At 42.5% G+C, this 15,565-nt stretch overlaps 1 protein-coding gene across 3 annotated transcripts in view; it reads left to right on the top strand.

The window, feature by feature from the left end:
• The window catches only part of SPNS2 (sphingolipid transporter 2), a 125,440-nt gene that overhangs the window by 22,299 nt on the left and 87,576 nt on the right, over positions 1-15,565 (top strand). For all 3 annotated transcript variants that reach the window (XR_002444065.1, XR_002444064.1, XM_021416076.1), the window contains exon 2: positions 8,863-8,928. Coding sequence is in view for 1 of the 3 variants with exons in the window: in XM_021416076.1 (XP_021271751.1) it covers positions 8,863-8,928 (66 nt within the window). In the remaining 2 variants the exon portion in view is untranslated. The remainder of the gene's footprint in view (positions 1-8,862; positions 8,929-15,565) is intronic.

Genomic DNA, 15,565 nt, shown 5'->3' with positions numbered 1-15,565 from the left:
GCTGTAGTAGGAACTAGTAAATTCTTTAATAGTTCATATTTAAGAAGATAGACTGATGTGTTCAAATACCTTCTGTGGCAACTCCAAAGCTGGTTTCTTTTCTCTTTTATATTATAGCACTGTGGGTAAATCCTGGGTTCCTCAACAAGCTTTTGTGCCCCACGCGAATCTTCTTTGGAATACCTATGTGCCTTACTAATGAACTGTGCAAAGCCACTTGCCTTATTAGCTGGATGAATGTAAAGACATGGTGCTTGGACTAACTAATGCAGCCTGTTTACAGTTGTGCACCATACTTGAACATTTCCTAGCATAGCTTGAGCAGTACCTGGAGTGAACTTACAAATGCTTAGTGCATTTCTGTGGGAGGTGCATGCACGTGTGTGTGTGTGTAGAGGAGTGTGGTGTTGCTTTGTGCTCAGGGAGGGATATTTTCTGTCAGTTGGAGATATAGAAGTTGGCAGATAGCTTTTCTCTCCATGTACAGATCACAAAAATGTCTGTGATTAGAGGCCTGCCCCGACCAGAGGACAGCAACAACTGCTTTAAGTAGCCATGGAAGGAAACAAGACAACTCCAGGAGACTACTTTCATAGTGCATAGTGATACACCCTCGAGTCTCATTTGTTGGAAAAACATCTTCCTCAGATCATGTGAGGATATGAAGAGAGCTCCTTGAAACGTTTGGATTTCTTGGCGTGCTACACATGAATGTACCACATACTAGGTTTCTTGCATAGATCAGTGTGCTTGTGGTGGAAGAGTTCCCTGAATAAAGGCAAGAATGGGAAGAGGGAATGGGAAAGGCATGAGAAGCTGTGGTGTCAGGCTGCCCTGCAGATGAGGTGAGTGAGGAGACCTAGAAAGTTCTGGTTATGCTGCTCATGAGAGAACAAGGAAAGCAGGTGGATACAAGGGAGCAGCTTGTGAGGGTGGACTTGGAGTAGCTTTATCCTGCGTACTTTGTGCGTGGTGACAGATTCGTAAGCCTGTCTGCCATGTTCAGCAGCAGTGTCTCTAAGATGCTTAAAGCATATACTTTATAGTAAGAGCTATTCTGGGATTACTAAAGATAGGATAGATACTTGTATCTCCAGTCAAAAACTTTTTCATCTGCAAATTCAACCAGTAAGATGTAGGTAGCTACTTGAAATAGTAGGTTTTTGTGTATTTCTTGTCTTAGAAGCGGGCTGCAGCAGTAAGTTGGCATCCTTGATCGATCTGTGGAAGATATGCTGTAGGAAATTCCTGCTTTTCCTGCTTTTGCACATAAAACATCATGTTCCTATCCAGATCTGGGTCACATAGGGAGATTTGTGTAGAGGACACTCACTAACATTAGGAAGCCACTTTTAAAATCAGTCTGCAGCTTGGTGGGAGTGCTGGAGAAGTGCATGTGTACCCCCCCATTGCTGATGTGTAGTTGGTTACCAGAACTCTTAATTAGCCCAGGACCATGACAGTATGTGTGTCATATTCACTTAGAAATCATGGTGGTTCTATGCTGCAGAAACCTTCTTGGAATGTGTCTGATGTCATGCCTGGTGGCTTTAACACCTCACTGCTGATCTGCAGGTCGCTTCATACAAGATATATCTCTGCATCTGGAGTCTCCTCTGCACTGTATAAACACTCTCTGTAGTAAAAAGAATATAAAGGTCCTTGCAACTGTATACAAATATACTGATATGCCCTGGACAGCTTGCGATGTTCCAAAATAGATTTGAGGCAGTGCTAAACAGAAGCAAAACGTAAATGAGAAATGAGATGCAGTCACTTGGAAATATGTCCGAGCTGAGTGCATGTTTCTACAGATTTGATAGAATTCTTCTGAACTGCAGAAATTAGCTGTCATCTGCTGTAAAGTGACAGTCACTAATTACCCCGGTTGCTCGCTCAGATCTCAGTCTTCTGTGTTACAGAAGTGTCTGGCCTTAAAAGGGGAGAAGTGGGTAAAAAAATCCTTGCTCACTACAGTCAGTGACTTCAGAGAACACAGAGGCTTTCTTCTATTCGCTTTCACAACCTTGAATATGACAGTTTTTCTTGAAATAACTTTATTTAACATTTTGAATCTTATTTTAATGAAATGTGATGTATTGACAGCCACAGAGAGCTAGCTGCTTGTGCACAGAAGGGATAGCACAGGCTTTTGGATGGACTCGCTGCTCTCACACAGCAAGTGGAGCTGTGTCAGGATGAGATAACGGTGCCAGTTCACCTGGTCTGGGTGAGCAAGGCAGGCAGCAGGCTGGCTGCTAGAGGTTATGCTCACACAGAGTTAGGTCGGGACAATTAGCCTCGTGTTGTGCACACCATTAGTTGACAGTTTAGTGCCATTAAAATATTTGCATGTACTTTGGCTGGTTCCAAAACAGTAATATTTTTACTAGATGAGCGATACCACGTTTTTAGTAGGCTATGGTAATACGCTTCAAATGGGTGTTTTTTGTAAATATGAGAAAGAAGATGGAAGAGTAAAGGCATCAAATCGGTTCTGAGAGCTGGAGCCTAATCACTGTGTGTTATCTCTAGAAGAACCTGTAAATGACTTTCTTTCGTTAATTTTTTTTGTCTAGCCAGAAAACCATGAGAACAGGGCTGAGAAACACACAGTCACATCTATCCAAAGCAAGAAACAATCTTCGAAATCTCTTCAAGAGACTTTGTAGATGCCTGTTTTCATTTTTCTTGCCATGTGTGGCTCATGCCAGGTTCCTGACTCATTGTCGCTCTGGTTCAGTGATGCACCGAGTTTTTGAATAAAGAAAACAAGAGAGTGGTGAGTCACTGACTGAATACATATGTATTTGATTTGCTGTACCATTATCTATGGTGTTTTCATTTATTTTAATTAGCTTATACACCAAGTCTCTGAGAGACGTTTCTTTGCATGAACTGGCTGGGGTTGTTAGACTTTGGTAAGGATTGGAAGGGCACAAGGCAACTAGAACTGTTGGTGGCAGGTCTGCCTTTTACTGCCATAGCATGTGCGTGGAGAGATTTAATGCAGGGAGTTTCTGGATTTTCTGAACTATGTCCTTGTTTTTTGAGGCTCTGCTGTTTCATCTGGAAATCTGTTAAAGCTGATGATTAGATTTTAAGTGGCACAAGCATAGGCAGTAAAGATGTTTTTCTTTCAGTGTTGGAGCAGAGGTATTACTGTGCAATATGTGTCTCACTTAGTTTGTATGCATTAAAAATACTAGGAGAAACTTGAACTGAGCCCTGAGATAAAGAGACTTGGTGTGGGAGAATAGTCTGGCCAGATTCATCAGAAAGCTGTTAATGTTTATATTAGACATCTGAAATGACAGAAAACCTTCACTACTAGTTATGTTTGTGTTTATTATCTGAAGTTACAGCTTCTGACTTTGACCATTCCACATACAGAATCTAAGTCTCAACAAACAAGTTTGTTTTTAAGACCAGGTCTAGGTGCCAACTCATTTTAGCCCTTTAGCCAAATCATGTCATTTAGCTCTAAATGATGTCTTTCCTTGGCTTATGGGAATTGCAAGGCTGATTAGATAGGTGAAGGCAGGAGTCTCAAGGTGAGATGAGGCCAGGGAGAAATTAAGGATCTCTCTGGGAGCTCTGTGGCAGGGAGGAAAGGAGAACAAAGTGACACAGTGAGCTTAGTGGGGAGAGCTGTTGTTGTATTGGATCAAAAACAAAAATTCTTCCAAGTTTTGGAATTTATTTAAGCTCTTGGGCTCATGTTGGCTGAGTACTCCGTGCTCTCCATTTGACAAGGGCTTCCTTCCCATCCACAGTCCTGGGAACAGGCTGCACTGTAATTAAAGAGATGAGGGATTTGATTTGGGTGTGGTTTTGCCGCTGAGGCACCCAGCATTTGGCAGCTATAGTTGCATTCAAATTCCTATTCGTTTTGTTTTGATATATATTATTTTTTAATCTGAGCAGGACTGGCTGTCCTGGGCTGCTTTCCCTGCATGCCCTGACCCTGTGTTAATGATGCCTTGCGCTAATCGATTCTACACCTGATGAACTTTTTCATCCCCTCCCACTCTTACAGGCAATTTTGTGCTAAGACTTTGCATACAACTTTACAGTACGGCTCTAGCTATGCTAGAGGAACCATAATTTATTACTACCTCCTCTCTGCTAGAGAGAGTGGAAGTTTTTTTCTTTTAATATATTTTCTTCTTCAAGCCCTTAGCTAATTGCATTCTGTACTTCTTTTTTTCCCCAGCACATAATTACTTGTTACATGTCATGTAGGTAAGCCAGTAGTTTTTGGGAATTAATGAATAGTTCAGATACTTCCCCACTGATGTTATAATAATGATAAAACCATCAAATGGAAAAGTGGGTGTGACAGGTGGTACAAGTCTCTGTGGATAATATTATTTTTTTGTTCAGAATAGGAATGGCCCTACAAAGCAGACAAATTTTTGTTTCATTTCCCAAGCACTAGCATGTTTAGCAGAGTGTGCAGCACCTGTCCTATTGGGAAAGGCCACTGAAAATGAAGCTCAGGAGAAACAGCAAGTCCTCCTGTGTGTCAGTGCTACAGGTGTACATCCTCATGCTTTTGAACTCCAGACACAGCCCGGTGAGCTGAGCCTTCCCTTGGTCACCCTTCGGTGTGTGCAGGCAACACGGGGCCTCTCCCACCTCTGACACTGTCAGTGTCTGCAAAGGCTTTGAACTCTCACACTTCTTTGCTCCGGGGTTTTGGTGGCAGATTTTTGAGCAGCTGTTTCATGGCCTGCAGTGCTGGGCCTGGATGGCCTGGCTCATTGGGAGCCTTGGCTTGAGCTGCTGTGCTGGGTTTGTCTCTTCAGTGTTTCTCTTTATTACTCAGGGAAACCCCTTTCTAAACAAGCTGCTGTGGGTGCTGGCAGTTTCTTTTCAGTGCTTTCTAGGTCAGGAATTTCTTGCATGCCGGTGTGAGCAGATCTTGGGAAACCCTTGTTTTGATTTGTCAGGTTGCTGGGTTTGTTTTGTTTGTTTGTTTTCCCTCTGATTCTGCAATGCTATTTCAAAACCAAATAGGGCTGTTTCATCAATGCGCGCTGTCATGTCATGCAACAGTAGAAATTAGTTTTACAGAAGGTAAGTCAGTGCATGTGTCCTAAGGAAGCTCCTGCCGATGTTTTCAAGCAGGACATCACCCCTCATTTAGCAACACCTGAAGAGTAGGCCTGCTTCTTTTTGCGTGCAAGACAGGGAATGCTTTCATGGCAATCCAGAGAAAATGGTCCCACACTTTTGTTCTCACACTGCTAATTCTGGTAGCAGTGGGAATTTATCTTGAGGTACAAATGTCAGCAGGGGTACCTTCCTAGTTTTCTGCAGCTGAGTATTTAAATAGGGTCCAAACTGTGAAGCTTGTGTTTAGCAGCTAGTGGGTGGCTGAGCTGAAGCCAGCTCATTTGATCTGTGTGAACTGCAGTCACACCTTAGGGTTGCAGTGTAGATGTAATCACAGAGACCTCAGAATAAACCTCTCCCCACCTAATCTTTTCACATGTTTCTGAACAGACAGGTGTGTACACCACTCCTACGTCTGCAGAATGCGTTATTTGAAGCAGGCTGCACATGGCTGCAGGCATGAAGGAGAACCTGATGGTAACAAGGTGGCTTGTGTCTAATGGCCAAGAGGCCAGGGAGTTCCCTGGAAGAGCCGGGAAACGCAACCTGGAAAGAAAAACGCCTCTGCTGGGAGAGCAGGGAGAAGGTGCTGGGGCCACGTGTGATGCTATCAGCACCCAGCTGCTTCATGTAGAAAGTTGTGTGCTCAGAAGGAGCCAGCACACATCTTTTCCCCATTAAAAGATGCCTTTAAAAACCCTTGTGCTTTTTGAGTAAATAGTTTTATTGCCAATATGGCGTTGCAGCACAGAAGCAGCATTTAAGAAACAGCATTTGTATTACCCATGTGGCTGAAAACCTATAGCTTTGTTTCTGTTGCTTCGCATTCCGTATGCAGCCTCTCTATTTTGCACCTGCCTTAGAACTAGTTTGAAATCAAAGTGTGATGCTTTATTTTGGTGAGTGGAAAATAGGGCTCTCCCAAGGGAAGCTGTGTCTTTCTGCTTTGAAATTGTAATTTCATTGTGGCTTAGCTCATGAACACTCTTTTGTACCATTGCCATGCTTTATTCATGTAAAAATGTAGCAGTGGTTACACGAAGAGCCCACATTTCATTTAAATGTAAAGGGTAACCAGCTCTCTTCATGGAGTGGTTCTGTATAGGATGGTTAACACAAGAAACGCCTGCACTACGGTGTCTCTCTGTTCAGAGCAGCTTTTTACCCTACATCAGCTGACCTTCCTGCAGCTTCTGCTTTCCTGTAGCTCTGGTCAGTAGGCAAAGTCTATCCTGGCAAGCAGCCTGCCTTGTGCGTGGTCAGCACCTCCCGCCTCTGTCTGAAGCCTGACCTGAGCTCTTCCAGAAAAATTCTTTCCCGAAGCATTTCCTCTCCATCAGAGATAACCTAGGCTATTAAATGTGTATTCCAAAAGCCTCAGGACTGGATCTTTTAAATTTGCTGTTTGTGAAATGACCATTAAAGAATGGGAGGGAGCAGTTCTCTGGATCCTGACTAGCTCCTGGAAACCCTCTGATACTGAAGGTGGATGAGGTCAGCCACATTATTCTTTTGCATGTACTTGACATTCTCTCCCTATCTAACCCTCCACACCCAAATTGCTCTTAAAGTCCTCTTCATGCCCACTGCCCACAATAATCTGATAACTGCTCTGATGTCTTTGTCAAGTACTTTAACACCAGAGCAGGACCAGTAAAGTAACCTAGATAGGGCTGAAGGAATTAAACCCGTGAACAGTACTTATCATCCCTCTGAGTGGGTTTCTCGGCAAATCCTGTGCCTGTGCCCATCTTGATCAGCACACCAGGTTAGCTGCTGCCTGTGTTTCAACTCATAGAGTTCCAAGCTCTGCATCAGCATTAATAGAGTCTGGTTCAGCTGGTAGGGTGCTTTGGGAAGTTGGCACCGTGTTTCCTATATCTTCGTTCAGACCTTAGAATGCTGAATTTACTTTAAGAAATAATAGGTGAGAGTGCTAACATGCCGTGTAATCATGCAGCCACCCCGAATGGCTGTCAGCCTTGCTGGGAGCCTGCCTAGCTGTGAGCTGCTCATGGCTGTTTCCAGATCCTCCAGACACATGGGTATGAACTTCCATCCAAGGTGGGCTTTGTCAGCCACACGTGGCTTCCCTTCCTTGGATTGCATCAGGTACTGCGAGACACTCGGGAGCACATCTCCGTCAGCAGCGTGATCGCTGTCTGGAGCCTGGATCTGGACCCAGCTGCCTGCCCTCCTGTCATCTAGAAGCAGAAGGGAAAATCAAAAACTATCTTTTTACTGTATTCTCCCTTGGTCTGTCATTGCTTAATTGTATCCCTGAATCTTATTAAAGTTCGGGGTGAGTCATTGCCATGCAGAGGTGAAAACAGAGCTGTGCAAATTTAAGGGAGGAGTGTCTCCCCGTGTGCTGAGCAGAATTCCCACAGCACAGAGAAACTCCTATCGCTCCATAGATGTGTTGCATCATCTGCTTGCTGCTGCCTCTAATTTAGTGCCCTAAATCCCATATCAAAACACTTGGAGCCCAAAGAGAATATAAAATAGGCTTGGGGTACTAAATTCATACCAATTAGACATGCAGATCTCTTAATCATCGGAGATCTTCCAAGCTCATCCAGGCCTTATAATTGTGGTGTTATGTGGTTCTTAATGCATTGACTGTCCACGGAGCAGACTTCCTTCTCCACCATCAGAATAAAATAGAAGGAGTAAACCAAGGTGACAGCGCTTTGGTGTCCTAAATATATTTCATTTAGGGCTATAGCAGTTCAAGCTTCTAAATTACATTATGATCTCCTATGGAGAAAAGTACTATAGAACTGTCATTGTCATTGATCAGATTAATTTCTGTGATGTACAGAAAGACCTCCTCTGCTTCGCTTTGTACACATCGTTATAGCCCCTTGTACTTACTGTTTTGGTCTCTGGTGCAAATCCAAAAGAACTCTTCTTTCTGAGGCTATGGTTTCTACCACATCTCAGGCTGTTTCTCACGTTAACTTCTGGTGGTTTAATGTGCCTGCTTGGCATTCTGGCATAGCTGGCAATACATTGCTGCAGGCAGGGTGGTGGAGGCAGCTCTGGACATGTGTGCAGCACGTGATTAGGAGCAGAGAATCGCAGAGTAGTTTAGATGGAAGAGATCTCTGGAGATAATCTAGTCCATCTCCCTGCTTAAAGCGTTGTTTGTAGTTGTTTTAAAGCTAATTAGCTGGTCACTTACCCATCTTTATTAAGCTATTTTAAATTTATTTTATAAGTGAGGACCATGCAGAACTAGTTAAATTTGAAAACTCCCATCATTGGCCTCCTCAGTGAGATTTATTGAAACTTTTTTTGGTTTCAATTTAATTTGTCTTTTTTTTTTTTTTAACCTTTTGTAGCACCCAAGGGGCAGAATCAAGTTTCCCTGTATTTCTGTAAGATAACAAAGATAAGGGATCTGGATTCTGCCCACACCAAAGCCGGACAAACAACAATAAAACAAACCAAGCCAAAAATCTCTGATCTCCTTGAAGAAGAAAGGAAAGCCCAGCTTCTCATACATGAGGATTTAATTCCCAAGCTCTTTGCATGGTATTATATATGTCTACCTATGCTATGACAGTAGCAAATTATTGAGCGTGCATGTATGGAAAAGAAGACAAAGTGCAAACATTACAATTTGTATGTCTAAAAGACTAGAATTTGAGGCTTTGTTGATGCTTCACAAAGTGTCTGAGATGTATGTTTTTCAAGGGCTGTGAAGGTACTGAGTTTCTTCTGTTTTCATTGCAGGTGTGTTACTAGACATCCAGCAGCACTTTGGAGTCAAAGACAGTGGGGCTGGCTTATTACAGACAGGTAAGAGTCTTTGACATATTTCCTTTGAAACACACTCTTAGGAGGAAGATGAACAAAGATGAGAGTGGGTTTGTTTGTTGTTTGGTTTGTTTTACTTAGCTGATGGGCAAGAGGTCAGGACTCAAGGACTTGAATGTAGAAAGAGCCAAGAATGTAGACCTAATTATATGATACATGACAAAGTCAAATAAGAGATAGCTACCTGGATTACAAAGCTCTTAATAAACCAACAGCAGGATTCTGTTGCTCTTGTTCAGAAGAAGTATGTAATGCAAGTATGAGTATAATGTCCTTCATGTGTTCTACAGAGAATCTGCTGAATGTGCGGTATTTGGGAGTACAGTGTGACATAAAAATGTAAAATGCAATAGGAAAATAATTGAGGATGAAAACTGCAGGAAGGGCTAACAATGCTTGCATTCTTGCTAGCTCATTGATTAAAAATACTCTTATGATTTTGGTGCTGTTGGCATCAGGCATTTTTTTCTCCTTCTATCTGAGGAAGAAAAATCATTGAAATTCTGATATCTGTCCTCTTAATGTTGCAGACATCTGCAGATGGAGCTGAACAACTCTAGGAAAAAGCCAGCTTTTCTGGCCTGTGGTCCAGAGGTGGTTTAAAGGAGAGGCTTTGTCAAGGGACTGGGAGACGATGACGTTGAGCTGCAGTCTCATGTATGACAGCAGATTTGTTCTTTATGGAGAGTTGAAAGGATTGGCTAGGCAGCAAATGCAGTATTTTAAGGAGAGAAGCAGTCTAGTTTGGAAGCCTCCTACAGGATTATTAGTTGGAGTTGCAGAACTGTGATGCTGTGGTTGTCTTTAGGATTAAAAATATTGTCAGAAAAGCTTTTTCAATGCATTTTTTCCACAGTAGATACCAAATTCCCACCATTCTTGCCCATGACACCACATCTGACAAGAGAGTGTATAAGATCATTCACTCGGGAGGTGAGAACATTGTGGAGCTCTATCAGTTTGTCTTTGATATCAAACTATTAGAACCACTGCAGTGCCTCCTCCTTTTTATTTTCTGCAACCCATAGCACAGCAGGCTCCTCATCTGTGATTAGAGTGTCTTGTCATGTTGCAGTACAAACAACTAATATTAGTCCATATTAGGGCTTTAAAAATTCTCTCCTGTCTCTTATGGGACAGTAGAGTTCAGCTAAGCCGAAGCAGCACATGTCCAGAACAGAAGGTCTGAGCTTTGTAAGTGTTACTGATTATAAGTAGTGTCAATCAGTCATGTTCGAAGTGGCACTGGGTGTCTGTCAGGCTCTTTTCTACAGCAATTATTTGTTTTTATTTATTGTGCTCTGAGGGAAAGATCCTCAATGTATCATTAGACACAAAGTGCCTTCAACAGAATATTCTGGTGGAAAACGGCACTTGCCAAAGCACATACATAATCTTCATTCCTCTCAGTGGATGAAATCCTTCTGCAGATGATATACTGACAGCAAGCAATAGCTAAGCTCCATCAGGGCGTTTCATTTGTTAATTGCAAGATGTGTTATTTATTTCTCTAGCAAACATACAGAGCATCTGAAAGCAGAGTCACTGAGATATTGCAAGATTGCTGCTGAGTGTGTTGTGAGTTGTATAACCAATAAATTTTGCTTTAAGAAGAGCAACATCATCCCTTTTTATTTTTTTCTGATCTGAAAACTGAGAGCCTGACTTTGCCCTTGTACTGTAGATAGTAATGTAGATGATGATGTATTAATCACTGCACTACCACAGGAAAAACTGCTCACAAAATAATACAGCATTGCACGTAAGTAAGGTTAGTGGCATACAGCAAGAAACTTAGTGAATGTCTTACTTTGGTTTAGCAGGTTTCTATTTGGCAGCTGACACGTGGCCCGTGTACTCTTAACCTGGTGGAATAAAACATGCTGGCCTAAACCTCTGTAAACGCTACCTAAAATCTTTTGACTGTTCTCTAAGTCTGATTGCTCTAAGCTGCAAATGGGGGCAGCTGGAGCGTAAAAATGTTTGACCGGGATTGCAGAGGAAACCTACAGTAAAGCTGGGATCAAGGCCAGTGTCTCCCAGACCACTTGCTTAACCTTGAGCAGTTCTTTGCCATGCAGAAAGTCAGAAATATCATCTTACTCCCAGGAGATGGTCTTGCTAACTAATTGAGTGATATGAGATGAAAGACTGCTCATCCTGATTGTGTCCTCTGAATAAAGAGTAGATTAGTCTTCAGGTTGTTAATCCTGCATCTAAATGAGTCCTAAATTAATTTACAATGTTAATGAGAGGGAGTGAAATGTGGCATTCGCTGTTCATATCACTCATCAAATAGGCTTTACAAAAATAATAATGAAAATCCTTTTAACTGAGAAACAAGGCTGCACACAGCGCTTCAGGAGGAGATGGTGGTGAAAACTCAAACAGCGAGGGGAAAAGAAAGCCACCAAAGGCAGTGTACGCCCCTGCATTCATACCAGAACCCATTGTTTGCAGGCACAGCTGGTCTCATAGCTCTCTCACTCCAAATGTTCAAGAGCCAATTCATGCATTCTCAGCTTCTCCTGCTCTCTGGTAAGCAAAGGTGACTGGTTTCTTCAGAACTGCAGAGACAGAATTTGAATTTTTCTTCTGTTTTGTATTAATCCCAAGATACAAGTTGCTATTTGTCTAGGAGATACAATAAAAACTGGTTTCAGGGAAGCTAACTTCCAATACAGCAAAGGGAAGGGACACTCCAGCCTCATCCATAATGGAAAGGAGCAGAACATGGTATTCTCTGTAGCAAGGATCCTGTGACAGCAAAGGACATGCTGACAGATGTATCACAGTTGCTACTTGCTCAGTAGCATTGTAGGGTAACAGGCATGTAACTGTGCTGATTTCTGAGCCTCAATTACCTCTTAATGATACTAAAATTCTGTGTTGATCTTCCTTTTTAAGGAACTATGTGCACACAGTTACATAAATAATAAAGTGCACTTAATGGCCCTTCAGGTCTGTAGCCAAGCTTAATTGTTTCTTTTCATTTCTTGCCGGTTGCTTTTGTTAGATGGATAAAAGGATAATCCTGACTGATCTCAAAAGGTGATAAAACGTCTCAGCGCCTACTTAAGCTGTGCGGCTGTAATCGGTCAGTGTGCCATAAGCCAAACAGTGCAAAAAGTCTTTCCTGTGTATGGAAAAGGGTAGGGACAGCAATTTGGATTGTCAAAACTTCAGGCCTCTGAAACCACAAGCCTGAAAGTATGGAGAACAGATTTATACAACTGCTTCAAAATTGTGTTATTTAAATCACATTGTCTTCCATATATATTTAGACCACAGGACTAATGCCCACTGCTGTGCTCTGTTTTCCATTGGATTTTCTGTCCTTTCTTCATTATTATTTTTTGTGCTTTATTGCTCTGCCTGCTTTCCTTGCCCTTGAATTTATTTTGCTTTTGTCTCTTGCCAGTGTCTATTTAGCAAATCAGAGCAGTAATAATAATAGTGCCTAGCTCTTAGTACAGTTTGTCTTCTGTATCTCTCAGGATTTTTTTCATATAGGAGGGATAATGAGGCTTGCCCTTTTCTACAGATGGAAACTAAGAGAACCATATGGGAGAAACGTCCTGCCCAAAGTCACACAGCAGGTGTGAGCCACAGCCAGAATGAGAACTGCAGTCCACTTCCTGGACACAGCACTCAAGCAGGTTAATGGTCAGACCCAGAGATTTGGTCCTAGCTAATGGGAACCTTAATTTTCTAACCTAAATAGCTCAAGCTCAAGGAAGGGTGCATAAAACAGTGGGGACCCCTTCTGCAAGGGGAAGCTGTAAGCCATCAAAATAGATGTTATGGCAAGGATTTCCTTGAAATGAGGAGGAAAAAAGTGTGTCTTCAGGAAGAGCATAGGGATATCATTAGAGGAAATCTTGCTAACCAAAACTTTATACCATCAGCCAGAAACAAGAGAATGTAAGAAAGTGAGAAATCTGGAAAGTAACCATGGCGCTGAAAGAACTTCTCTTCTCACTTGGAGTCTGATGGGCATTCTCCCAAATGCCTTTAAGCCCCTGGTTTTCACAGGAAGCCTAGCAGTGCTAGGTACTTTCTTAAGTCTTGTTGTGAGTTGATTTTTCTTGTAAGGATCAATTGCAATTAGAACTGATCGTTTGAAAAATGAAACTTTGTCCTAATTGAGTCACCCTGTCTTTTGAGATGACCTAGTGTAACCTTACAGTGGGTTCCAACCTTGCAGAGATACCAGCATCTCCAGTGTGCTGTGACCGCATCAACCAGGCCGTAGGCATTGGTTGTGCCCTGATTAATGCTCGGGACAAGGGTAGCAGGGACAGCCCCTGCCCAAACTGATCCTATTTTATTATTCACTGTATACAAGCAAGTGCTTTGTTTGGAGCATGATAGGTGCTGTAGGATCAAACAGGCTTTCTGATTGGTTGGGAAGCCTGAGAACATCTTAACTAATGCATGGTAGAAGAGTGAATACAGAATCTAGCAGACTGAAACACCATCTGTTTTCCAGAGAGCACACTGTGCTGGAGTATGTTTCAATGTGATCTAATGGAAGACTCAGCTGCCTTCTTCCTTTAAGCAGGTTTTTTACTTATTAAGGTAGAGTGAGCTGAGATAGACCAGAGCCTGATTATTATCCACGTTAAGTTCATTACAAGTTCTGACAGGCCTTTTTCCTGTCTGCTAGAGTGGTGTCCGATACGCTAAGAAGTCTTGGCAATCTGAAGTTCTGATTCATGAAAGCAGCTAAGCCTATTTGGAAATCCCTCTGCAATCAAGAATGAAAGTATTTTCTTGAATCAGTGAGCATGGGAAAATGTCTGTGCCCTAGCTCTGTCCCATGTACAACAAGGACCAAACTATAAAAATGCTGCTTACAATGCGAGCCATCACTAGACAGCCCTAGATTGCAAAGTAAATAATCTTTGCTGGGGAGGGAAGGGACACTAAGATGTCCTTGACTGCTGCTAATAGGAGGTAAATGGTAGAGCCAGTGTTGTGCTTTGTCTTTTTATTGTACGTGTCAGCAAGTGAGCACAGGCTCCTAGAACAGGAAAACTTTCCAGACTGGCCTGTCTTCATTAATGTTCTGATTTTATGGTACTACATGGCCCCTAACACAGCGCTGCAATTCATTTCCCCAACCTGTCCACCCCTCTGAAAGAAGCTTCCCCTAGCTGTTGCCCTAACGGGGCAGGTATTTGGGCTGCTTGTTTCAAGAGAAACTTGCACTTGTGCCTATTTTCCCTTAGGCAGTAGTTCAGGCACCTCTTGCCAAGGTTGTGTTCATTTCTGTAATTCATTGTAATAATGAGGGCAGAGATTTCCCACAGATTTTGAGAAGTAGTTATAATTTCACCCAAATTCCTCATAGTTCTTAACATGCGTTGCTCATCTCCTCCTGCACGTGTTCCTCAAACCTCAGAATTTCATTCAAGCTCTTTATACTGGGAGATGGAATTTTTCCTGGTATTAAGTAGTGCCTTTAAACAATTTCTGCTTAACACCAGCTATGGGATCTCATATAGACCTCATCTGCACAGTATTGTGAGTTTCATACCGAAAAGTTCAGAAGAGCCAGACTTGCTGCCTTTGTGGTGTTTTTTTTTTTTTTTCTTATGTTGGCCCTGTATTTTGACTTCTGAAACAAGGAGGTGAGCATTTAATTTACCATACGAGTTTGGTGGTTTTTATGCTGTTGTTAGATATCTAGTGGCTACCAGTTGCTGGAGGAGAGAGGTGCGTACTTATGTTCAAGAACTCATGTTCAACTTTCTTTTTATCCTCTCCCCGTGCGATGACACTAAAATCTTCTGGGAGCAACTTGCTTGGCTTTAATACATAGTTTTCACTGAACCTTTAAGTTTAATTTTCAAGTATGGTGAGCAGAGGAGTGTTTGGATGTGGTCTAAATCAGAAGGAGCTCTGTATTCGCTCTCTTTACCCTGATCTGGATGTATGCATGCAGTTGCTTCTGATGCCCACTGAACCCAATATAAAGGGATTTGGTAGCCCAGAGGGGAAGTTTTTTTTGCCTTGTCTTGAAGGGAATTTGGATATAGGTCTTCTATGAAGTGAGAGTGAGAAAAGAGAGCAAACCTTTGCAGTGCATTCCGTATATTTGGTGTGCTTCATCCCAGGATAGCCATAATATTGTTCTCTTTTAAAGATTTATTTTAAGATAGCTTTGGTTTTGTGTTGTTCTTCCCACACACTGAAGTACTCTCATTTTCTTGGAACACAAACCTACAGTTCTGCGGGGCAGCATACACTGTGCTGGGCAACGTGTGAGCAGTTACTTCATACAGGGATCTCAGATCTGGTGATACAGAGGTCAGGCTTGGGCTGTGCCTGCTGGGGGATTGCCATGCTCATTTAGGATGGTTGGCAGCATTGCTGAAGGAGATGTTTGATTTGACAGAGAGATCATTTGGATAAACCAGAGTCTCGACCCAGTGTAAGGGAGCTGCGGAGCACTGAAGGAGCTGTCCTGCAGTGAAGCGAAGAACAGTGCTGTCAGTGTCTGTGATACAGCAGGCATCTCGTGGGCTCTGGAAATACCAGGGCGTTTTTGTAGTAGGGAGAATAGCGTGGCCCCAGACCAACCTGTGTGGTCATCTTGTTTCTCTAATGATAA

The sequence above is a fragment of the Numida meleagris genome, chromosome 18, assembly GCF_002078875.1.
Source record: "Numida meleagris isolate 19003 breed g44 Domestic line chromosome 18, NumMel1.0, whole genome shotgun sequence".
Taxonomy (NCBI): Eukaryota; Metazoa; Chordata; class Aves; order Galliformes; family Numididae; genus Numida; species Numida meleagris.
This window is presented reverse-complemented; position numbering and strand designations above follow the sequence as displayed.